The sequence below is a fragment of the Oncorhynchus gorbuscha genome, linkage group LG20, assembly GCF_021184085.1.
Source record: "Oncorhynchus gorbuscha isolate QuinsamMale2020 ecotype Even-year linkage group LG20, OgorEven_v1.0, whole genome shotgun sequence".
Taxonomy (NCBI): Eukaryota; Metazoa; Chordata; class Actinopteri; order Salmoniformes; family Salmonidae; genus Oncorhynchus; species Oncorhynchus gorbuscha.
Window position 1 is genome coordinate 40,614,670 of NC_060192.1, and position 25,637 is coordinate 40,640,306.

The 25,637-nt window shown below is 45.1% G+C and overlaps 1 protein-coding gene across 3 annotated transcripts in view; it reads right to left on the reverse strand.

Moving 5' to 3' along the window:
* Positions 1 to 25,637, reverse strand: part of cadm2a (cell adhesion molecule 2a) — an 895,315-nt gene that overhangs the window by 44,509 nt on the left and 825,169 nt on the right. For 2 of the 3 annotated variants that reach the window (XM_046317254.1, XM_046317255.1), the window contains exon 9: positions 11,602 to 11,721. The exons of the other annotated variant lie outside the window; for it this stretch is intronic. In XM_046317254.1, the coding sequence (XP_046173210.1) occupies positions 11,602 to 11,721 (120 nt within the window). The remainder of the gene's footprint in view (positions 1 to 11,601; positions 11,722 to 25,637) is intronic. 3 annotated transcript variants of the gene reach the window in all.

The following is a 25,637-nucleotide window of genomic DNA, read 5'->3' on the forward strand; positions in this document are numbered from 1 at the left end:
ACTGTGTGCTAAATGGCTAAACATGTGAATGTAAATCCCGCATTAAAACACATTTCTAAAACTACTGTAGCATTAAAACACATTTCTAAAACGAGCAGTACATTTAACTTCAGTAGAACGTGCTAGAAGTAGACCTAGTTACAGTAAAACAAGCTAGCAGTAGATCTAGCTACAGTAGAACAAGCTAGCAGTAGACCTAGCTACAGAAGAACAAGCTAGCAGTAGACCTAGCTAGCAGTAGATCTAGCTACAGTAAAACAAGCTAACACTAGACCTAGCTACAGTAGAACAAGCTAGCAGTAGCTCTAGCTACAGTAGAACAAGCTAGCAGTAGATCTAGCTAGCAGTAGACCTAGCTACATTAGAACAAGCTAGCAGTAGATCTAGCGACAGTAGAACAAGCTAACTGTATACCTAGCTACAGTAGAACAAGCTAACAGTAGACCTAGCTACGGTACAGGCAGCCTAGCTACAGTAGAACAAGCTAACAGTAGACCTAGCTACGGTACAGGCAGCCTAGCTACAGTAGAACAAGCTAACAGTAGACCTAGCTACGGTACAGGCAGCCTAGCTACAGTAGAACAAGCTAACAGTAAACCTAGTTACAGTACAGGCAACTCCCGCCCATAACATTTAGAGACAGATTTTCTCCTTTCTGTATACTGTAGCACACAGGACTTCACTGCCATGTGACTGAAAGCTTGTTTGCCCAGCTCCAGATCACGCCCCCCCCCCCCCCCCCTACTCAATCACTACAAACAAACCTCCTGCAGATTGAGATCAATAACTACAGGCAGATAGATGTACATTATGGTCACATGCCGGAGGAAGCTTTGAATAGGTAACAAGTCCGTTGTAGAATAAACAACGTTTTAAATAACAGCACAGAAGCAGTGTTCTGCTAATAGAACGCTGTTCACCTTTCATTGTCATTTCCGAGGCCGATGCAGAAACTGTGCCTATCGACATTTTGTCTGGTGGTAATGTGGTTACCTTGGTAACATGTCAGAGTGTGCAAACCTTCCTGTCTGGTGGTAATGTGGTTACCTTGGTAACATGTCTGTGTTCATACCTTCCTGTCTAGAAGTAATGGGGATACCATGGTAACATGTCAGATTGTTCATACCTTCCTGTCTGGAAGTAATGGGGTTACCATGGTAACATGTCAGAGTGTTCAAACCTTCCTGTCTGGTGTCCCGTATACAGTATTTGTTCCCTGGTGCTGGTGCACCCAGGGTGTCTCCCTCCCATATTGACTGATACCTGATCCTGGTCCAGAATACCCAGGGTTTCTCCCTCCCCATATTGACTGATCCTGGTCCAGAATACCCAGGGTTTCTCCCTCCTCATATTGACTGATCCTGGTTCAGAATACCCAGGGTTTCTCCCTCCTCATATTGACTGATCCTGGTTCAGAATACCCAGGGTTTCTCCCTCCTCATATTGACTGATCCTGGTCCAGAATACCCAGGGTTTCTCCCTCCCCATATTGACTGATCCTGGTCCAGAATACCCAGGGTTTCTCCCTCCCCATATTGACTGATCCTGGTCCAGAATACCCAGGGTTTCTCCCTCCCCATATTGACTGATACCTGATCCTGGTTCAGGGTTTCTCCCTCCCCATATTGACTGATACCTGATCCTGGTTCAGGGTTTCTCCCTCCCCATATTGACTGATACCTGATCCTGGTTCAGGGTTTCTCCCTCCCCATATTGACTGATACCTGATCCTGGTTCAGGGTTTCTCCCTCCCCATATTGACTGATACCTGATCCTGGTTCAGGGTTTCTCCCTCCCCATATTGACTGATACCTGATCCTGGTTCAGGGTTTCTCCCTCCCCATATTGGTTTCTCCCTCCCCATATTGACTGATACCTGATCCTGGTTCAGGGTTTCTCCCTCCCCATATTGACTGATACCTGATCCTGGTTCAGGGTTTCTCCCTCCCCATATTGACTGATACCTGATCCTGGTTCAGGGTTTCTCCCTCCCCATATTGACTGATACCTGATCCTGGTTCAGGGTTTCTCCCTCCCCATATTGACTGATACCTGATCCTGGTTCATTGACTGGTTTCTCCCTCCCCATATTGACTGATACCTGATCCTGGTTCAGGGTTTCTCCCTCCCCATATTGACTGATACCTGATCCTGGTTCAGGGTTTCTCCCTCCCCATATTGACTGATACCTGATCCTGGTTCAGGGTTTCTCCCTCCCCATATTGACTGATACCTGATCCTGGTTCAGGGTTTCTCCCTCCCCATATTGACTGATGATCCTGGTTCAGGTTTCTCCCCCCCCAGAACCTGATCCTGGTTCAGGGTTTCTCCCTCCCCATATTGACTGATACCTGATCCTGGTTCAGGGTTCCTCCCTCCCCATATTGACTGATACCTGATCCTGGTTCAGGGTTTCTCCCTCCCCATATTGACTGATCCTGGTCCAGAATACCCAGGGTTTCTCCCTCCCCATATTGACTGATCCTGGTCCAGAATACCCAGGGTTTCTCCCTCCCTATATTGACTGATCCTGGTCCATAATACCCAGGGTTTCTCCCTCCCCATATTGACTGATCCTGGTCCAGAATACCCAGGGTTTCTCCCTCCCCATATTGACTGATCCTGGTCCAGAATACCCAGGGTTTCTCCCTCCTCATATTGACTGATACCTGATCCTGGTTCAGGGTTTCTCCCTCCCCATATTGACTGATACCTGATCCTGGTTCAGGGTTTCTCCCTCCCCATATTGACTGATACCTGATCCTGGTTCAGGGTTTCTCCCTCCCCATATTGACTGATCCTGGTCCAGAATACCCAGGGTTTCTCCCTCCCCATATTGACTGATACCTGATCCTGGTTCAGGGTTCCTCCCTCCCCATATTGACTGATACCTGATCCTGGTTCAGGGTTTCTCCCTCCCCATATTGACTGATCCTGGTCCAGAATACCCAGGGTTTCTCCCTCCCCATATTGACTGATCCTGGTCCAGAATACCCAGGGTTTCTCCCTCCCCATATTGACTGATCCTGGTCCAGAATACCCAGGGTTTCTCCCTCCCCATATTGACTGATCCTGGTCCAGAATACCCAGGGTTTCTCCCTCCCCATATTGACTGATCCTGGTCCAGAATACCCAGGGTTTCTCCCTCCCCATATTGACTGTTCCTGGTCCAGAATACCCAGGGTTTCTCCCTCCTCATATTGACTGATACCTGATCCTGGTTCAGGGTTTCTCCCTCCCCATATTGACTGATACCTGATCCTGGTTCAGGGTTTCTCCCTCCCCATATTGACTGATACCTGATCCTGGTTCAGGGTTCCTCCCTCCCCATATTGACTGATACCTGATCCTGGTTCAGGGTTCCTCCCTCCCCATATTGACTGATACCTGATCCTGGTTCAGGGTTCCTCCCTCCCCAATAATACAAAACAAACAAACAGAAGTAGAAATTGTCGTTACAAACTCTGACTCAGTTGTTATGTTAACACATCCGTCAGTGCTGCCGCGAATCGCATCACAAGAGACACACGGGAGACACTATAACACAATTATTCTTTTTGTTGACATCATTGATGCAATTTCAATGTTGTTTGTGTTGCTTTTGTGTTTCACCAAATTAGCTGGAGATGGTTTCACTCTAACACAGCTCATGTGGATCTTTAAAGAGATGGGTGGGGCTAAGGCTTAAGAGGGTGTGAACGATGCTGAATGGGCGGGGCTAAGGCTTAAGAGGGTGTGAACGATGCTGAATGGGCGGGGCTAAGGCTTAAGAGGGTGTGGACGATGCTGAATGGACGGGGCTAAGGCTTAAGAGGGTGTGAACGATGCTGAATGGGCGGGGCTAAGGCTTAAGAGGGTGTGAACGATGCTGAATGGGCGGGGCTAATGCTTAAGCGGGTGTGAACAATGCTGAATGGGCGGGGCTAAGGCTTAAGAGGGTGTGAACGATGCTGAATGGGCGGGGCTAAGGCTTAAGAGGGTGTGAACGATGCTGAATGGGCGGGGCTAAGGCTTAAGAGGGTGTGAACGATGCTGAATGGGCAGGGCTAAGGCTTGAAGAGGGTGGGTGTGAACGATGCTGAATGGGCGGGGCTAAGGCTTAAGAGGGTGTGAACGATGCTGAATGGGCGGGGCTAAGGCTTAAGAGGGTGTGAACGATGCTGAATGGGCGGGGCTAAAGGCTCACTCTGTATACAAGTTGCTTGACATAGGCGTTTTGAAAGAGCTGTCAGACAAGGCGTGCTCATGAATATAAGCTCTCTGCCCACTCAGCCTGTCTTTTCAAACTTCCTGGTCGTCAGCCATTAGAGAGAGCGAGAGAGAGAGAGACAGGCTGACATTGTTAAAACACTGTATATATATATATATATATATATGACATTTGTAATGTCTTTATTGTTTTGAAACTTCTGTATGTGTAATGTTTACTGTTAATTTTTATTGTTTATTTCACTTTATATATTATCTACCTCACTTGCTTTGGCAATGTTAACACATGTTTCCCATGCCAATAAAGCCCTTGAATTGAATTGAATTGAGAGAAAAATGTAGAGCACTAACAAGTATTATGGGTGATATTTTGGTCAACCGGTTGTACAGGGGTATCAGAATGATCGTTCAGGGACCATGCAAAGAAAAATAACTACAGATGAGTGTCTATCTAGCACTTGGACTGAAAACACAGCTTACACTACTCATCAATGCCGTTGCCTACTAGGATGCAATAGACACTCACGTTGCAACTCTAGCGGAACGGTAATACCTTCCACATTTCACCAGGTCCAAAACGTAATCTGGTACCTGCGGAATCGGCACCTCCTGGCATATTCCATAAGAGGATGAGCTTGCAGGTGTGATCTGTAGCATCTCGGGGACGAGGACAAGCTGACAGACAGAACTCGCGGGAGATCCGCGTTAAAAGCCGTTAGAAGGAGAACGTTCAACTATAACTCCAACCACTTACACAAAAAAACACATGATTCCACTTGTGGACACATGTTATCACATGAAAACGTGTTTAAAAAAAACAAAACACATCACGTAAAATTCAGTGTTCAGCCCTGTGAAGGAACAGGCAGCCCTCTGAATTAACAGGAAGCCCTGTGAAGGAACAGGCAGCCCTCTGAATTAACAGGAAGCCCTGTGAAGGAACAGGCAGCCCTCTGAATTAACAGGAAGCCCTGTGAAGGAACAGGCAGCCCTCTGAAAGAACAGGCAGCCCTCTGAATTAACAGGCAGCCCTCTGAATGAACAGGCAGCCCTGTGAATTAACAGGCAGCCCTGTGAAGGAACAGGCAGCCCTGTGAAGGAACAGGCAGCCCTTTGAAGGACCAGGCAGCCCTGTGAAGGAACAGGCAGCCTTCTGAATTAACAGGAAGCCCTGTGAAGGAACAGGCAGCCCTGTGAAAGAACAGGCAGCCCTGTGAAGGAACAGGCAGCCCTCTGAATTAACAGGCAGCCCTGTGAATGAACAGGCAGCCCTCTGAATGAACAGGCAGCCCTCTGAATGAACAGGCAGCCATCTGAAGGAACAGGCAGCCCTCTGAAGGAACAGGCAGTCCTGTGAAGGAACAGGCAGCCCTGTGAAGGAACAGGCAGGCCTCTGAATTAACAAGCAGCCCTCTAAATTAACAGGCAGCCCTCTGAATGAACAGGCAGCCCTCTGAATGAACAGGCAGCCCTGCGAAGGAAAAGGCAGCCCTGTGAAGGAACAGGCAACCCTGTGAAGGAACAGGCAGCCCTCTGAAATAACAGGAAGCCCTGTGAAGGAACAGGCAGCCCTGTGAAAGAACAGGCAGCCCTGTGAAGGAACAGGCAGCCCTCTGAAGGAACAAGCAGCCCTCTGAAGGAACAGGCAGCCCTGTGAATGAACAGGCAGCCCTCTGAATTAACAGGAAGCCCTGTGAAGGAACAGGCAGCCCTGTGAAAGAACAGGCAGCACTGTGAAGGAACAGGCAGCCCTCTGAAGGAACAGGCAGCCCTCTGAAGGAACAGGCAGCCCTCTGAATTAACAGGCAGCCCTGTGAAGGAACAGGCAGCCCTGTGAAAGAACAGGCAGCACTGTGAAGGAACAGGCAGCCCTGTGAAGGAACAGGCAGCCCTGTGAAAGAACAGGCAGCCCTGTGAAAGAACAGGCAGCCCTGTGAAAGAACAGGCAGCCCTCTGAAGGAACAGGCAGCACTGTGAAGGAACAGGCAGCACTGTGAAGGAACAGGCAGCCCTGTGAAGGCTTCGTTCGCTCTTTCTTTCCTCTCTTATGTTCCTTTCTTTCCGCAGAGGAAAGGCTAATGGGTTTGAAGAAAGTAAAGTGTCTCTGGCAGTAAAAGCACAGGATGGATTTTATTTTATTCTCAGAGAATCTACTTCTCAAATGGCATCCTAATTCCCTATAAAGTGCACTACTTTTCACCGGGGCCATAGGGCTCTATATAGGTAATGGGGTGCTGCTTAGGACTCAGCCTTATTCTCCCAGTGTCTTCTCAGCAGACTCAGTCACACTAGGCATGACTAATCGGGGGTCGCTGTGGTGACAGTGAGCTCTCTGGGGCGATATTGGCTAGAAGGGGCTGGAAGGCAGGGCCGCTGTGGAGACAGTGAGCTCTCTGGGGCGATATTGGCTAGAAGGGATGGCTGGAAGTCGGATTATGAAAAGTGACTCGTAAATATTTAAAAAGTCCCAGAAACCCATGTGCTTTATTCAACCTCCCAGCCTCTCGGAAAGGTCATAGCTAATTTTCAAGCCATAAAACTGCATTTGGCAGATTTTACGGGGTGCAGAGAAGGGAGGAGCGGAGAGGAGGATGAGAGGGAGGGGAGGAGAGGAGAGGAGGATGAGAGGAGGATGAGAGGGGGGAGGGGAGGAGAGGAGGATGAGAGGAGAGGAGAGGACAGGAGAGGGAAAGGCAGTGGTGTAATTGTATGGTCTGCCTGATACTCTACTGAAGAGTTATTAAGACCATTAAGACTGGGCTGGTGGAGAGAGAGAGAGAGAGAGAGAGAGAGAGAGAGAGGGGGGGGAGTACAGAGAGAGAGAGAGAGAGAGAGAGAGAGAGAGAGAGAGAGAGAGAGAGAGAGAGAGAGAGGGGGGATACAGAGAGAGAGAGAGAGAGAGAGAGAGAGAGAGGGGGGGAAACAGAGATACAGGGAGAGAGCGAGAGAGGGGGAGATACAGAGAGAGAGAGAGGGGGGGAGATACAGAGAGAGAGAGGGAGAGATACACAGAGAGAGAGGGAGAGAGAGAGATACACAGAGAGAGAGAGAGAGAGAGAGGGGGGCACAGGGAGAGAGAGGGGGAGACAGAGACAGAGAGAGAGAGGGGGAGACAGAGACAGGGGGAGAGAGATACAGAGAGGGGGAGAGATACAGGGAGAGAGAGAGAGAGAGAGAGAGAGGGGGGGAGATACAGGGAGAGAGAGAGAGAGAGAGAGAGAGAGAGAGAGAGAGAGAGAGGGGAAGATACAGAGAGAGAGAGAGGGGGGGATACAGGGGGAGAGAGATACAGAGAGAGAGAGAGAGAGAGGGGGATACAGGGAGAGAGAGAGGGGGAGAGATACAGGGAGAGAGAGAGAGAGAGAGGGGAGAGATACAGGAGAGAGAGAGAGAGAGAGAGAGAGAGGGGAGAGATACAGGGAGAGAGAGAGAGAGAGGGGAGAGATACAGGGAGAGAGAGAGACAGATACAGGGAGAGAGAGAGGGGGGGGGAGATACAGGGAGAGAGGGGGCGTGGTTTGTGTACATCTCTCTTAGTGATAATTATAATGTAGTGGAGGCGGAACATTAGAACATGAGGGGGCGTGGTTTGTGTACATCTCTCTTAGTGGTAATTATAATGTAGTGGAGGCGGATCATTAGAACATGAGGGGGCGTGGTTTGTGATAATTAAAATGTAGTGGAGGCGGATCATTAGAACATGAGGGGGCGTGGTTTGTGATCATTAAAATGTAGTGGAGGCGGATCATTAGAACACGAGGGGGCGTGGTTTGTGTACATCTCTCTTAGTGATAATTATAATGTAGTGGAGGCGGATGATTAGAACACGAGGGGGCGTGGTTTGTGTACATCTCTCTTAGTGATCATTATAATGTAGTGGAGGTGGATCATTAGAACACGAGGGGGCGTGGTTTGTGTACATCTCTCTTAGTGATAATTATAATGTAGTGGAGGCGGATCATTAGAACACGAGGGGGCGTGGTTTGTGTACATCTCTCTTAGGAGATCTGCAAAGAACATTTGTGATTGAAAAAGTTTTTTTATAGAACCATTCTCCATAAACGTTCTATAAAGAACCAAAACAAAGGGTTGTAACAATAACGGAACCCTTTCTAGGTTCTATATACACAACCATGTTTTAATGGTTCTTCATGGAACATTGGGATCAGGGTTCTTTATAGAACCATACATGTTCCGCTTAGAACCTTATGAGCACGGTTCTTTATAGAACCATACATGTTCCGCTTAGAACCTTATGAGCACGGTTCTTTATAGAACCATACATGTTCCGCTTAGAACCTTATGAGCACGGTTCTTTATAGAACCATACATGTTCCGCTTAGAACCTAATGAGCACGGTTCTTTATAGAACCTTAAAAAAAAGAGTTCCATATAACACCAGAAAGGGTTCTGCCAAATAACCCCGATCTGGGACCATTTCAAACCGTGTGTGTGTGTGTGTGTGTGTGTGTGTGTGTGTGTGTGTGTGTGTGTGTGTGTGTGTGTGTGTGTGTGTGTGTGTGTGTGTGTGTGTGTGTGTGTGTGTGTGTGTGTGTGTGTGTGTGTGTGTGTAACAAACCAGACAGAGAAAACCTGAGCCCTTCTGTCATATGAGACAAAACTGCAACCTATTGCCTATATAATGCCTTACCTGTGACCAGAGACCTGTAGGGAATAAGATCCCCCCCCACTACTACTGTGTACCTGATGAGACCAGGAAGCCCCCCATCACCACTGTGTACCTGATGAGACCAGGAAGCCCCCCCCCTCCCACCATTGTGGACCTGATGAGACCAGACTCTCTATAGAACAAACATAAAGGTGGAGGTGAGACATGGTCCAGAAGGGGAAAATCCTGGCTAAGGAGAGGAAGGACAGAGAGGATGGAAGGGGAGGGAAGGAAAGAGGGGAAGGAAAGGGAGGAAGGACAGAGAGGATGGAAGGGGAGGGAAGGAAAGAGGGGAAGGAAAGGGAGGAAGGAAAGGGAGGAAGGAAGGACAGAGAGGATGGAAGGGGAGGGAAGGAAAGGGAGGAAGGACAGAGAGGATGGAAGGGGAGGGAAGGAAAGAGGGGAAGGAAAGGGAGGAAGGAAGGACAGAGAGGATGGAAGGGGAGGGAAGGAAAGAGGGGAAGGAAAGGGAGAAAGGAAAGGGAGGAAGGACAGAGAGGAAGGAAGGGGAGGGAAGGAAAGAGGGGAAGGAAAGGGAGGAAGGAAAGGGAGGAAGGAAGGACAGAGAAGATGGAAGGGGAGGGAAGGAAAGGGAGGAAGGAAAGGGAGGAAGGACAGTGAGGATGGAAGGGGAGGGAAGGGGAGGGAAGGAAAGGGAAGAAGGACAGAGAGGATGGAAGGGGAGGGAAGGAAAGGGAGGAAGGAAAGAGGGGAAGGAAAGGGAGGAAGGACAGAAAGGATGGAAGGGGAGGGAAGGAAAGAGGGGAAGGAAAGGGAGGAAGGAAAGGGAGGAAGGACAGAGAGGATGGAAGGGGAGGGAAGGAAAGAGGGGAAGGAAAGGGAGGAAGGACAGAGAAGATGGAAGGGGAGGGAAGGAAAGGGAGGAAGGAAAGGGAGGAAGGACAGAGAGGATGGAAGGGAGGAAAGGGGGAAGGACAGAGAGGATGGAAAGAGGGGAGGAAGGAGGGGAAGGAAAGGAGGAAGGAAAGGGAGGAAGGACAGAGAGGATGGAAGGGGAGGGAAGGAAAGAGGGGAAGGAAAGGGAGGAAGGACAGAGGAAGATGGAAGGGGAGGGATGGAAGGGGAGGAAGGAAAGGGGAAGGAAGGAGGAAAGGGAGGAAGGACAGAGAGGAAGGAAGGGGAGGAAGGAAAGGGAGGAAGGACAGAGAGGATGGAAGGGGAGGGAAGGAAAGGGAGGAAGGACAGAGAGGATGGAAGGGGAGGGAAGGAAAGGGAGGAAGGAAAGAGGGGAAGGAAAGGTAGGAAGGAAAGGGAGGAAGGACAGAGAGGATGGAAGGGGAGGGAAGAAAAGAGGGGAAGGAAAGGGAGGAAGGAAAGGGAGGAAGGAAAGGGAGGAAGGAAGGAAGGAAGGACAGAGAGGATGGAAGGGGAGGGAAGGAAAGAGGGGAAGGAAAGGGAGGAAGGAAAGGGAGGAAGGACAGAGAGGAAGGAAGGGGAGGGAAGGAAAGGGAGGAAGGACAGAGAGGATGGAAGGGGAGGGAAGGAAGGGGAGGAAGGAAAGGGAGGAAGGACAGAGAGGATGGAAGTGGGAGGGAAGGAAAGGGAGGAAGGAAAGAGGGGAAGGAAAGGGAGGAAGGAAAGGGAGGAAGGACAGAGAGGATGGAAGGGGAGGGAAGGAAGGGGAGGAAGGAAAGGGAGGAAGGACAGAGAGGATGGAAGGGGAGGGAAGGAAAGGGAGGAAGGACAGAGAGGATGGAAGGGGAGGGAAGGAAAGGGAGGAAGGAAAGAGGGGAAGGAAAGGGAGGAAGGAAAGGGAGGAAGGACAGAGAGGATGGAAGGGGAGGGAAGGAAAGAGGGGAAGGAAAGGGAGGAAGGAAAGGGAGGAAGGACGGAGAGGATGGAAGAGGAGGGAAGGAAAGGGAGGAAGGACAGAGAGGATGGAAGGGGAGGGAAGGAAAGGGAGGAAGGAAAGAGGGGAAGGAAAGGGAGGAAGGAAAGGGAGGAAGGACAGAGAGGATGGAAGGGGAGGGAAGGAAAGAGGGGAAGGAAAGGGAGGAAGGAAAGGGAGGAAGGACGGAGAGGATGGAAGGGGAGGGAAGGAAAGAGGGGAAGGAAAGGGAGGAAGGAAAGGGAGGAAGGACAGAGAGGATGGAAGGGGAGGGAAGGAAAGAGGGGAAGGAAAGGGAGGAAGGACAGAGAGGATGGAAGTGGAGGGAAGGAAAGGGAGGAAGGAAAGGGAGGAAGGACAGAGAGGATGGAAGGGAGGGAAGGAAAGGGAGGAAGGAAAGGGAGGGAAGGACAGAGAGGATGGAAGTGGAGGGAAGGAAAGGGAGGAAGGAAAGGGAGGAAGGACAGAGAGGATGTAAGTGGAGGGTAGGAAAGGGAAAAAGGAAAGGGAGGAAGGAAGGAAAGAGGGGAAGGACAGAGAGGAAGGAAAGGGAGGGAAGGAAGTGGAGGGAAGGATAGAGGGGAAGGACAGAGAGTATGGAAAGGGAGGAAGGAAAGGGGGAAGGACAGAGAGGATGGAAGTGGAGGGAAGGATAGAGGGGAAGGACAAAGAGGAAGGAAAGGGAGGAAGGAAAGGGAGGAAGGACAGAGAGGAAGGAAAGGGAGGAAAATGTTCTGTAGTTGAGTGGTAGAGAAGAATATAAGAGACAGAACAAGGGTCAGAAGAGAGGAGAGGTAGAGAGCAGAAATAATGAAAGAAAAGTAGACTATAGGGAGAGAGGAGGAGAGGAGGTGTGGGTGAGGTGGTACTGTACCTCTGTTGTTGGTGTTTGGAGGGTCTGAGGAGGCCAGGTGGGGGTCTAAGGGGGCGGTGGTGTCTGGTGGGGTGGGGCGGGGAGGTGGGGTGGTGGATGGATGGAGGGTGCTGGGGACGTCTGGACGGACACAGACACAAACATAAAGGGACAGACAAAAAAATGGCAAAATAAAGGAGGGAAAGGCAACAAGGTGATGATGGAAAAATGACTCTGTTACATCAGAACAAAACTGGTAAAACATACAGAAACTATAAACATAGAAACTAGATAATATAATACATTTAAATATGTAAACATATTCAACCAAAAATATACAAATTACTAAAACATAAAACATGTAAGTAGATAAACAACATAATTAAAGACAAAACAATAATATCTAATTTCATTTAAAAAAATAAACACTGTTGGGGACTGGGGACACTCACACAACACTGTTGGGGACTGGGGACATCACTCACACAACACTGTTGGGGACTGGGGACACTCACACAACACTGTTGGGGACTGGGGACATTCACACAACACTGTTGGGGACTGGGGACATTCACACAACACTGTTGGGGACTGGGGACATTCACACAACACTGTTGGGGACTGGGGACATTCACACAACACTGTTGGGGACATTCACACAACACTGTTGGGGACTGGGGACATTCACACAACACTGTTGGGGACTGGGGACATTCACACAACACTGTTGGGGACTGGGGACATTCACACAACACTGTTGGGGACTGTTGGGGACTGGGGGACATTCACACAACACTGTTGGGGACTGGGGACATTCATCACACAACACTGTTGGGGACTGGGGACATTCACACAAAACTGTTGGGGACTGGGGACATTCACACAACACTGTTGGGGACTGGGGACATTCACACAACACTGTTGGGGACTGGGGACATTCACACAACACTGTTGGGGACTGGGGACATTCACACAACACTGTTGGGGACTGGGGACATTCATACAACACTGTTGGGGACTGGGGACATTCACACAACACTGTTGGGGACTGGGGACATTCACACAACACTGTTGGGGACTGGGGACATTCACACAACACTGTTGGGGACTGGGGACATTCACACAACACTGTTGGGGACTGGGGACATTCATACAACACTGTTGGGGACTGGGGACATTCACACAACACTGTTGGGGACTGGGGACATTCACACAACACTGTTGGGGACTGGGGGGAGACTGGAGACATATGTCGGGTTGATGAGGTGAAGATTGAGCAGAGATCGACCCGGGTGCTGGCCACCGCTGTAGGCTTTTACCATAGACTTATTTTTCAATGACCTTTGACAAAAGTGTAGCCTTTCTTCTTGAGGAAGCCTTACAGGACAAAGACTAAAATATCAAATTGCGAATATGCAGGCGGTGAAAAAACTGGGAATTTTTTTTTCAGCATCCAGGAATTGTGTACAGATCCTTGCGACATGGGACCTGTGCATTATCACGCTGAAACATGAGGTGATGGCTGATGATAAATGACATGACAATAGGCCTCAGGATCTCATCACAGTATCTTTGTGCTTTCAAATTGCCATTGCTAAAATGCAAATTGTCCATAACTTGTAGGGAAGTGGGACTGAGGTCTGACTGTATAGCTCAGCACTTCTGCTTTTGTTCTATAGTTGGCATGTAGGCTTCTTACTTATGGTTGGCACAAATCTGGATCGTGGGGGAGGGGAATGGGCGGGGTATATGCTAATCAAATACTGTTGAATTTACAGCAGTTTAAAAAACTGTAGTGTTTTCGTGGACATTACTATAGTATCTACTATGGTATTCTACAGTATACTACACAATTATATAGAAAGTACTACACATGATCGAAGGGATAGTACAGTGTACTACAGTACATAATTCTATAGTAAATACTGGAGTATTCAATAGTAAACTGTAGTATTCTATAGTAAATACTGAAGTATTCAATAGTAAACTGTAGTATTATATAGTAAATACTGAAGTATTCTATAGTAAATACTGAAGTATTATATAGTAAATACTGAAGTATTCTATAGTAAATACTGGAGTATTATATAGTAAATACTGGAGTATTCAATTGTAAACTGTAGTATTTGTTCATGCGGGATGTTTCCAAAAATGTTAGGTTTTTATTCGGAATATTTATTTCCAGGGATATACAACATTCTGAAATATATGTAGATATCTTTGTTGAAAATAATCCTATATTTCTCATAGTGATAAATGCATGTAAAATACTGTCTCAACATCTTCCCCTGTTTCAGTACTATTCCTACAGGTTTCCTCGTGGTTCTATTTCAATCAATCAATCAATCAATCAATCAATCAATCAATCAATCAATCAGACAATCAGACAATCAATTAATCAGACAGACAATCAATCAATCAGACAATCAATCAATCAATCAGACAATCAGACAATCAATTAATCAGACAGACAATCAATCAATCAATCAATCAATCAATCAATCAATCAGACAATCAATCAATCAAACAATCAACCAATCAGACAATCAATCAATCAATCAATCAATCAATCAATCAGACAATCAATCAATCAATAAATCAATCAGACAATGAATCAATCAGACAATCAATCAATCAACCAATCAATCAACCAATCAGACAATCAATCAATCGGACAATCATTCAATCAATCAATCAGACAATCAATCAATGAATCAATCAATCAGACAATCAATCAATCAGACAATCAATCAATAAATCAATCGGACAATGAATCAATCAGACAATCAATCAATCAATCAATCAATCAATCAATGAAATGTATTTAAAAGCCCCTTTTTTATTTATTTATTTTTTTACATATTTTTTTGTTTGTTTTTTTACATCAACGGATGTTAGGAAGTGCTGCTTCAGTAGCATTCACACTGTTATAGGGGCTCGGCCTACTGTAAGATACATTGTAGCTGAGCATGAACATGCCAAACACGGGCAATAAGCAACATTACATTGATTAGGACAAAAAAAAAAAAAAAAGGAGAATGAATAATTCGAAACAAATTCAACAACTTGTTTTAAATAGGTGATGTCACAGTTACAGGCGTCATCATTACTCCCCCGTGGGGCAGATCATATTACAACAGCCCGGACTGCGGAGGGTTTGAAAGCACGTCTAAAACGGGACCTGCCTGGCTAAAATAACGTGGGCCTGCCTACAATGTAGAGATTAAAAGGGAATTTCGGCTTCACTGTTTTACTCTTCTCAAACTTGATGTTTTAATAACGTTTTGGTCATTAAGATTTCCTTCCAAGTGGTCTCAGGAGCCAAACCCTTTATCGACAATCTTGACTTCTTCCCAATTGCATTGGGCAAGACCTTAAAAAAAAAGATTTAATTGAGGAGGGCAGGCTATGCTTGGTTTTAAACCAAGTAAAACTAAATGGGGAAAAAACATATATTTTGTTAAATATTTCTAAAATACGCAGTATACAGGCACCAACAGCACATTAGACTACTCATATTCATATGGGCAGTGTCTCATCACGGCCGAATAGGCTGAGTTTCCTCTGTCAAAATTCGTACCATAACCATCAGTGTTACTGCTAAAACCCGCTTTTAGTTGGGCTTAAATGTCCCTATCAGCACTGCCTGATATTAACATTTTGGATAATGTTTTTAAGGACACACCTCAAATATTTCCACCCCACTCATCTGACAGAGCAAGCGAACTAATATAAAACTAATTAATGGCAGTACCTGGTGTTAGGGCTGGCGCACCCGTTTTTACCCGACGAAATTGCAAGCGAATGACACTTGCGCCGCTTTAACGACAGCCGAAAATAGAGCCCCTGACAACGTAATTTAAAACATTCCATTCCATTCCATTCCATTCCATTCCATTCTCAGAACGCCAAGAACACTTTCGTAACGTTCAGAGAACATTCTAAGAACGTTATTTAAAAACATAGATATTCTGTTCTCAGCGTCAACAAAACTCTCTCTATCCTCTTGTTAAGTGTTTTCAGATGTGTTGGCCTCGGCCACTAATTGGCCACACCTGACCTTAAAGAATCTAAGCCAAAAACAGTGAATTTGGCCTTACTGCTATTAGCCCATAGAAACACATTGAATAACAGATAGTCCTTACTGCTATTAGCCAATAGAAACACATTGAATAACAGATAGTCCTTACTGCTATTAGCCATTAGAAACACATTGAATAACAGATAGTCCTGACTGCTATTAGCCCATAGAAACACATTGAATAACAGATAGTCCTTACTGCTATTAGCCCATAGAAACACATTGAATAACAGATAGTCCTGACTGCTATTAGCCAATAGAAACACATTGAATAACAGATAGTCCTGACTGCTATTAGCCAATAGAAACACATTGAATAACAGATAGTCCTTACTGCTATTAGCCCATAGAAACACATTGAATAACAGATAGTCCTTACTGCTATTAGAAACACATTGAATAACAGATAGTCCTTACTGCTATTAGCCCATAGAAACACATTGAATAACAGATTGTCCTTACTGCTATTAGCCAATAAAAACACATTGAATAACATATAGTCCTTACTGCTATTAGCCAATAGAAACACATTGAATAACAGATTCATACATGGAACAGAGTCCCCCAAAATACCAAAATAACTATATATATATATTTTTTTACATGTATTGAACCCCATACATTTGGCATTAAATCTCCATGTATATATATATACATCCATTCATTTTTTTCAACTGTTACAGGGGGACGTTCAGACGAGTCTTGTGAGGCCTGTGGGCGTCCTAGAGGAAAACAACCGACACGTTCGCGAGAGTCTCACCTTTGCACAGAGGGGTTTTAGTGTGTAGCCCAAACGTTTCGGACGCTACAGTCAGAAGTTGGCAGATCAGCTGTACTGACTTCAGACGAGTCTCCTGACACTTGTCGCAGAGCAAAGCGGAGAACATTCTTGTGTTCTTAGTCTTATATTTCTATAGAGGGGGGGTCATAATAGTTTTGTAGGCCAAACCGTTCGGATGCTACGGATTATTATGTGTGAAGAACGAATTTCGGGATTGTCACATGGTCTGACAAACACCGCTCTGTCACCTTTCACCCCAGATGAGGAAGTGGATGCGGTGGATTGAGGGACATCCAATGCAAAACAACAGATATCTCTCTAGCTTCAACTGACACATTTTCATGGGGATTCTTGTTATGCCGACCTTAGGGGGTTCAAATGTTAATTACCTACAATCTCCGAGCGTTAATAAAACCTCCCAGGAAAACATTCAAGGACACGAGTAAAACGTTCTCAGAACCTCCCTGCAACCTACAAATAAACCTTCTCAGAACCTCCCTGCAACCTACAAATAAACGTTCTCAGAACCTCCCTGCAACCTACAAATAAACGTTCTCAGAACCTCCTCCCTGCAACCTACAAATAAACGTTCTCAGAACCTCCCTGCAACCTACAAATAAACGTTCTCAGAACCTGCAACCTACAAATAAACCTCAGAACCTACAAATACAAAACGTTTCAGAAGAACCTCCCTGCAACCTACAAATAAACGTTCTCAGAACCTCCCTGCAACCTACAAATAAACGTTCTCAGAACCTCCCTGCAACCTACAAATAAACATTCTCAGAACCTCCCTGCAACCTACAAATAAACATTCTCAGAACCGTCCTGCAACCTACAAATAAACGTTCTCAGAACCTCCCTGCAACCTACAAATAAACATTCTCAGAACCTCCCTGCAACCTACAAATAAACGTTCTCAGAACCTCCCTGCAACCTACAAATAAACGTTCTCAGAACCTCCCTGCAACCTACAAATAAACGTTCTCAGAACAGGCTAAATCTTTCCACTTCCGTTCTCAGAATGTTATATTTTACCAGTCAGGAAACGTATGGCTTCGTTCCCCAAACCAAAGGGAAACCAACAACTTACATCTAACAACTGCTGCTCCAGTTTCAACTGTTCTGCCTTACTATTATTCAACCATGCTGGTCATTTATGAACATTTGAACATCTTGGCCACGTTCTGTTATAATCTCCACCCGGCACAGCCAGAAGAGGACAGGCCACCCCACATATGCTCTCTCTAATTCTCTCTTTCTTTCTCTCTCTCGGAGGACCTGAGCCCTAGGACCGTGCCCCAGGACTACCTGACATGATGGCTCCTTGCTGTCCCCAGTCCACCTGACTGTGCTGCTGCTCCAGTTTCAACTGTTCTGCCTTATTATTATTCGACCATGCTGGTCATTTATGAACATTTGAACATCTTGGTCATGTTCTGTTATAATCTCTACCCGGCACAGCCAGAAGAGGACTGGCCACCCCACATAGCCTGGTTCCTCTCTAGGTTTCTTCCTAGGTTTTGGCCTTTCTAGGGAGTTTTTCCTAGCCACCGTGCTTTTACACCTGCATTGTTTGCTGTTTGGGGTTTTAGGCTGGGTTTCTGTACAGCACTTTGAGATATCAGCTGATGTACGAAGGGCTATATAAATACATTTGATTTGATTTGATTTGATTTGAACTCTCATAGGGAATAGGGTGCCATAGGACTCTGGTCTAAAGTAGTGCACTACATAGGGAATAGGGTGCCATTTGGGACGCAAATGTATTGAACGTACAACCCTTATATTATACTTGACAGTAGAGCCAGTGTTCATTCCCCTTCATCCTGCTATCTGCCATTAAATATTAAATTAGCACAACCGTGTCATAGGTCACCTGCCAATCAGGTTTGAGAGGAACACACATCACCAGGAAGTTGAATATTTTCTGAATCATTAATTGGCTGAAAACCAAAACAAAATGGCTGCCATGCTAAGATTTCAGTGTTACATTCCATCCATGGCCCTTCCTTTCTCTTTTGTTGGAAACTCCTCATAGGAGCATAATATTAGCATATCATCTTTGAATTTAGCTGCAGCTGTTAGCCAAAGTTATGCTTAGCGAGTTTAGTTGAGCGAAGATAAAGGATGAGGATTTTTTAATTTTTTACATTTTTACATAGATTTACATAGATTTAGATGCACTATTGTAAAGTGACTGTTCCACTGGATGTCATAAGGTGAATGCACCAATTTGTAAGTCGCTCTGGATAAGAGCGTCTGCTAAATGACTTAAATGTAAATGTAAATGTACATTTGATTTATTTGACCTTTATTTAACCAGGTAGGCAAGTTCTCATTTACAACTGCAACCTGGCCAACCTGTGTGACACAAACAACAACACAGAAATACACATGGAATAAACAAACATACAATCAATAACACAATAGAAAGTCTATATACAGTGTGTGCAAATGAGGTAAGATAAGGGAGGTAAGGCAATAAATAGGCCATAGTGGCGAAATAATTACAATTTAGCAATTAAATACTGGGGTGATAGATGTGCAGAAGATGGATGTGCAAGTAGAGATACTAGGGTGCAAAGGAGCAAAACATAAATAACAGTATGGGGATGAGGTAGTTGGATGGAAACGCGGCCAAAGTAGGAATTGGCTTTGGGGGTGACCAGTGAGATATACCTGCTGGTCCGCGTGCTACTGGTGGGTGCTGCTATGGTGACCAGTGAGCTGAGATAAGGAGGGGCTTTACCTAGCAAAGACTTATAGATGACCTGGAGCCAGTGAGTTTGGCGACGAGTATGAAGCGAGGGCCAGCCAACGAGAGCGTACAGGTCGCAGTGGTGGGTAGTGTATGGGGCTTTGGTGACATAACGGATGGCAGAGTGATAGACTGCATCCAATTGGCTGAGTAGAGTGTTGGAGGATATTTAGTAAATGACATCGCCAAAGTCAAGGATCGGTGGGACATTTAGTTTTACGAGGGTATGTTTGGCAGCATGAGTGAAGGATGCGTTGATGTGAAATAGGAAGCTGATTCTAGATTGAACTTTGGATTGGAGATGCTTAATGTAAGTCTGGAAGGAGAGTTTACAGTCTAACCAGACACCTAGGTATTTGTAGTTGTCCACATAAGTCAAAACCGTCCAGAGTAGTGATGCTGGATGGGCGGGCAGCATGCATTTAGTTTTACTAGCATTTAAGAGCAGTTGGAGGACACGGAAGGAGAGTTGTATGGCATTGAAGCTCATCTGGAGGTTAGTTAACACAGTGTCCAGAGAAGGGATATAGAAGTATACAGAATGGTGTCGTCTGCGTAGAGGTGGATCAGAGAATCAAGAGTGACATCATTGTGGTATACAGAGACAAGAGTCAGACCGAGAAATTGAACCCTATGGCCCCCCATAGAGACTGGCAGAGGTTCCAGACAACAGGCCCTCTGATTTGACACACTGATGCACTCTGTCTGAGAAGTAGTTGGTGAAGTAGGCGAGGCAGTTCCTTCAGAGAAACCAAGGCTTTGACTTGATCTAGTCATCTCTGCTACATTTCTCCAAAATAATCTACTCATCTCTGCTACATTTCTCCAAGATATCTCTGCTCCATTTCTCCAAGATAATCTACTCATCTCTGCTACATTTCTCCAAGATAATCTACTCATCTCTGCTACATTTCTCCAAGATAATCTACTCATCTCTGCTACATTTCTCCAAGATAATCTACTCATCTCTGCTACATTTCTCCAAGATAATCTACTCATCTCTGCTCCATTTCTCCAAGATAATCTACCCATTTTTGCTCCATTTCTCCAAGATAATCTACACATCTCTGCTCCATTTCTCCAAGATAATCTACCCATTTTTGCTCCATTTCTCCAAGATAATCTACACATCTCTGCTCCATTTCTCCAAGATAATCTACACATCTCTGCTCCATTTCTCCAAGATAATCTACCCATTTTTGCTCCATTTCTCCAAGATAATCTACACATCTCTGCTCCATTTCTCCAAGATAATCTACCCATTTTTGCTCCATTTCTCCAAGATAATCTACACATCTCTGCTCCATTTCTCCAAGATAATCTACACATCTCTGCTCCATTTCTCCAAGATAATCTACACATCTCTGCTCCATTTCTCCAAGATAATCTACACATTTCTGCTTCATTTCTCCAAAATAATCTACACATCTCTGCTTCATTTGTGGACTGATCCAGTGGACTGTTGTAAAACACATAGACTTGATACGATGGCTGCTGGAAGCATAGCTGAGGTAAAGTCTATGGAGATAAAAAAAGAAAGCTAAGAAAAATACACATTAGCGCTATACTAAACGAGATAATGACTAGGGAATAGAGAAATGTATGTAGATAAAAGCTAAAGGGAAAGATAAGAAACATCAGTGCCACTGTATGCTAACGAGATAACAACCAAGGGAAAATGTATTCAGGTAATTTAAATCATGAACAGAAATCATGTCCTGTAAGTCACGGCAGCAGACTGTGACCTGACGCGGAGCATAACATAACCCTGTTCTGTCGGTGTTATCGTCCCGTAATGACTCTGAGGTCATCAGAGTGCGACCAGGCCTGGGACAGGATCCTTATCAGACTATGCTACACCTCTTCTTTTCCCGAGCCTATAGAAATCTAACCTAACACAAAGACACCACTTTACCTTCCATCATTATCATTATCACCATTAACACTATGGTGCATTACCGTTTGTTTCAAAACACCAACCTGAGATAATGGATAAAGCCCATTAAAACACATTACCAGCTTTACCCTACAAAGGACCATTTTGCCCTTTTATGTCCAGCTCTACCATTAACTCTTGCCCCCTTAAAATGGTGGATCACATACAGCTAAATGTCCTGTACTAATGTTTCCAATAACCAACCAAGGCTAAATGTATTTGAACGAAGTTTCCAATAACCAACCAAGGCTAAATGTATTTTACCAAAGTTTCCAATAACCAACCAAGGCTAAATGTATTTGAACAATGTTTCCAATACCCAACCAAGGCTAAATGTATTTTACCAAAGTTTCCAATAACCAACCAAGGCTAAATGTATTTTACCAAAGTTTCCAATAACCAACCAAGGCTAAATGTATTTTAACCAACAAGGCTAAATGTATTTTACCAATGTTTCCAATAACCAACCAAGGCTAAATGTTTCCAATACCCAACCAAGGCTAAATGTATTTTACCAAAGTTTCCAATAACCAACCAAGGCTAAATGTATTTTACCAAAGTTTCCAATAACCAACCAAGGCTAAATGTATTTTACCAAAGTTTCCAATAACCAACCAAGGCTAAATGTATTTTACCAAAGTTTCCAATAACCAACCAAGGCTAAATGTATTTTACCAAAGTTTCCAATAACCAACCAAGGCCAAAGTTTCCAATAACCAACCAAGGCTAAATGTATTTTACCAATGTTTCCAATAACCAACCAAGGCTAAATGTATTTTAAACCAATGTTTCCAATAACCAACCAAGGCTAAATGTATTTTACCAATGTTTCCAATAACCAACCAAGGCTAAATGCTAAATGTATTTTACCAATGTTTTAACCAACCAAGGCTAAATGTATTTTACCAAAGTTTCCAATAACCAACCAAGGCTAAATGTATTTTACCAATGTTTCCAATAACCAACCAAGGCTAAATGTATTTTACCAAAGTTTCCAATAACCAACCAAGGCTAAATGTATTTTACCAATGTTTCCAATAACCAACCAAGGCTAAATGTATTTTACCAATGTTTCCAATAACCAACCAAGGCTAAATGTATTTTACCAATGTTTCCAATAACCAACCAAGGCTAAATGTATTTTACCAATGTTTCCAATAACCAACCAAGGCTAAAAATGTATTTTACCAATGTTTCCAATAACCAACCAAGGCTAAATGTATTTTACCAATGTTTCCAATAACCAACCAAGGCAATGTTTCCAATAACCAACCAAGGCTAAATGTATTTTACCAATGTTTCCAATAACCAACCAAGGCTAAATGTATTTTACCAATGTTTCCAAACCAACCAAGGCTAAATGTATTTTACCAATGTTTCCAATAACCAACCAAGGCTAAATGTATTTTACCAATGTTTCCAATAACCAACCAAGGCTAAATGTATTTTACCAATGTTTCCAATAACCAACCAAGGCTAAATGTATTTTACCAATGTTTCCAATAACCACCAAGGCTAAATGTATTTTACCAATGTTTCCAATAACCAACCAAGGCTAAATGTATTTTACCAATGTTTCCAATAACCAACCAAGGCTAAAATGTATGTATTTTACCAATGTTTTCCAACCAAGGCTAAATGTAACCAACCAAGGCTAAATGTATTTTACCAATGTTTCCAATAACCAACCAAGGCTAAATGTATTTTACCAATGCAATAACCAACCAAGGCTAAATGTATTTTACCAATGTTTCCAATAACCAACCAAGGCTAAATGTATTTTACCAATGTTTCCAATAACCAACCAAGGCTAAATGTATTTTACCAATGTTTCCAATAACCAACCAAGGCTAAATGTATTTTACCAATGTTTTTCTAAATGTATTTTACCAATGTTTCCAATAACCAACCAAGGCTAAATGTATTTTACCAATGTTTCCAATAACCAACCAAGGCTAAATGTATTTTACCAAAATGTTTCCAATAACCAACCAAGGCTAAATGTATTTTACCAATGTTTCCAATAACCAACCAAGGCTAAATGTATTTTACCAATGTTTCCAATAACCAACCAAGGCTAAATGTATTTTACCAAATGTTTCCAATAACCAACCAAGGCTAAATGTATTTTACCAATGTTTCCAATAACCAACCAAGGCTAAATGTATTTTACCAATGTTTCCAATAACCAACCAAGGCTAAATGTATTTTACCAATGTTTCCAATAACCAACCAAGGCTAAATGTATTTTACCAATGTTTCCAATACCCAACCAAGGCTAAATGTATTTTACCAATGTTTTACCCAACCAAGGCTAAATGTATTTTACCAATGTTTCCAATAACCAACCAAGGCTAAATGTATTTTACCAATGTTTCCAATAACCAACCAAGGCTAAATGTATTTTACCAATGTTTCCAATAACCAACCAAGGCTAAATGTATTTTACCAATGTTTCCAATAACCAACCAAGGCTAAATGTTTCTCACTTTCTTTCATCCCATTAAAGCGATTTATAAAATACGGTGTGACAGTATCACCTTGGCTTTTTACATTCATGTTCTCGATACTCTTTTTTAGAAACGAGGTACTACAGGCTTTTAATTGGCCTACCGCTGCTGTCTGGGCTGATGTACCAAATGGCACCCGATGCCCTATATAGTGCACTAGGGCCCTATGAATGTCTGGTCAAAAGTTGTGCACTAAATAGGGAATTTGGTTCTATTTGGGATGCAGCCGTGGTGACATTTCAGAAACACCCTGAATCACTATTTGCAGGCTAAGTGCACGGCGTGAGGGGAGGAGAGAAGGGGGAGGGGAGGAGGGGAGGGGGAGGGGAGGAGAGGAGATGAGGGGGAGGGGGAGGGGAGAAATAAAAAAGAAGGGGTGAATGTCGATGAGGAACCATCAAAAATGCCTTTTCCAGGAATGATTGTGGCAATAGAGGAGAGTTAAGAGGGGCGCTAAAGGAAAGAACGGTTAACGACCCTCGACAAGACCTTCTCCCTCTCTCTCCCTATCTCTGTCACTCCGTTTCTCTCTCTCTCTCTCTCCCCCTCTCTGTCACTCTGTTTCTCTCTCTCCCTATCTCTGTCACTCCATTTCTCTCTCTCTCTCTCTCTCTCTCTCTCTCTCTCCCTCTCTCTGTCACTCCATCTCTCTCTCTCTCTCTCTCTCTCTCTCTCTCTCTCTCTCTCTCTCTCTCTCTCTCTCTCTCTCTCTCTCTCTCTCTCTCTCCGTTTTTCTCTCTCTCTCTCTCCGTTTCTCTCCATCTCTCACCCCCTCTCATTCTCACCCTCTCTCTCCCTCTCACTCTCCCACCCCCTCTCCATCTCTCACCCTATCCATCTCTCACCCGCTCTCACCCTCTCTCTCTCTCTCCCTCTCTCTCTCTCCCACCCCCACTCCATCTCTCACCCTCTTAGTCTCTCTCTGTCTCTCTCACTCTCTCCCACCCCCTCTCCATCTCTCACCCTCTCATTCTCTCTCTGCCGATAATGAAGTTGTCCGTTTTACGGCAGCAACATCATTAAGTGCTTTGGTTACTCTTGTTATTACACCAGCCTGACAAGAGGAAAGAGAGGGGGAAGAGGAAAGAGAGTGAGGGGAAAGAGAGGGAGAGGGGGAAGATGAAAGAGAGGGAGAGAGAAGAGGAAAGAGAGGGAGAGAAGAGGAAAGACAGGGAGAGAGAAGAGGAAAGAGAGGGAGAGGGGGAAGAGGAAAGAGAGGGAGAGAGAAGAGGAAAGACGGAGAGAGAAGAGGAAAGAGAGGGGGAAGAGGAAAGAGAGCGAGAGGGGGAAGAGGAAAGAGAGGGAGAGAGAAGAGGAAAGAGGGAGAGAGAAGAGGAAAGAGGGAGAGAGAAGAGGAAAGGGGGAGAGAGAAGAGGAAAGAGGGAGAGAGAAGAGGAAAGAGAGGGGGAAAAGGAAAGAGAGGGAGAGAGAAGAGGAAAGAGAGGGGGAAGAGGAACGAGAGGGAGAGGGGGAAGAGGAAAGAGAGGGGAGAGTGGAAAGAGAGGGAGAGGGGGAAGAGGAAAGAGAGGGAGAGGGGGAAGAGGAAAGAGAGGGAGAGGGGGAAGAGGAAAGAGAGGGGGAAGAGGTTGGAGAGGGAGAGGGGGAAGAGGAAAGAGAGGGAGAGGGGGAAGAGGAAAGAGAGGGAGAGGGGGAAGAGGAAAGAGAGGGAGAGAGAAGAGGAGAAGGAAAGAGGGAGAGGGGGAAGAGGAAAGAGAGGGAGAGGGGGAAGAGGAGAAGGAAAGAGGGAGAGGGGGAAGAGGAAAGAGAGGGGGAAGAGGAAAGAGAGGGAGAGGGGGAAGAGGAAAGAGAGGGGGAAAAAGAAAGAGAGGGAGAGGGGGTAGAGGAAAGAGAGGGAGAGAGAAGAGGAAAGAGAGGGGGAAGAGGAAAGAGAGGGAGAGAGAAGAGGAAAGAGAGGGGGAAGAGGAAAGAGAGGGGGAAGAGGAGAGAGAGGGAGTGGGGGAAGAGGAAAGAGAGGGAGAGAGAAGAGG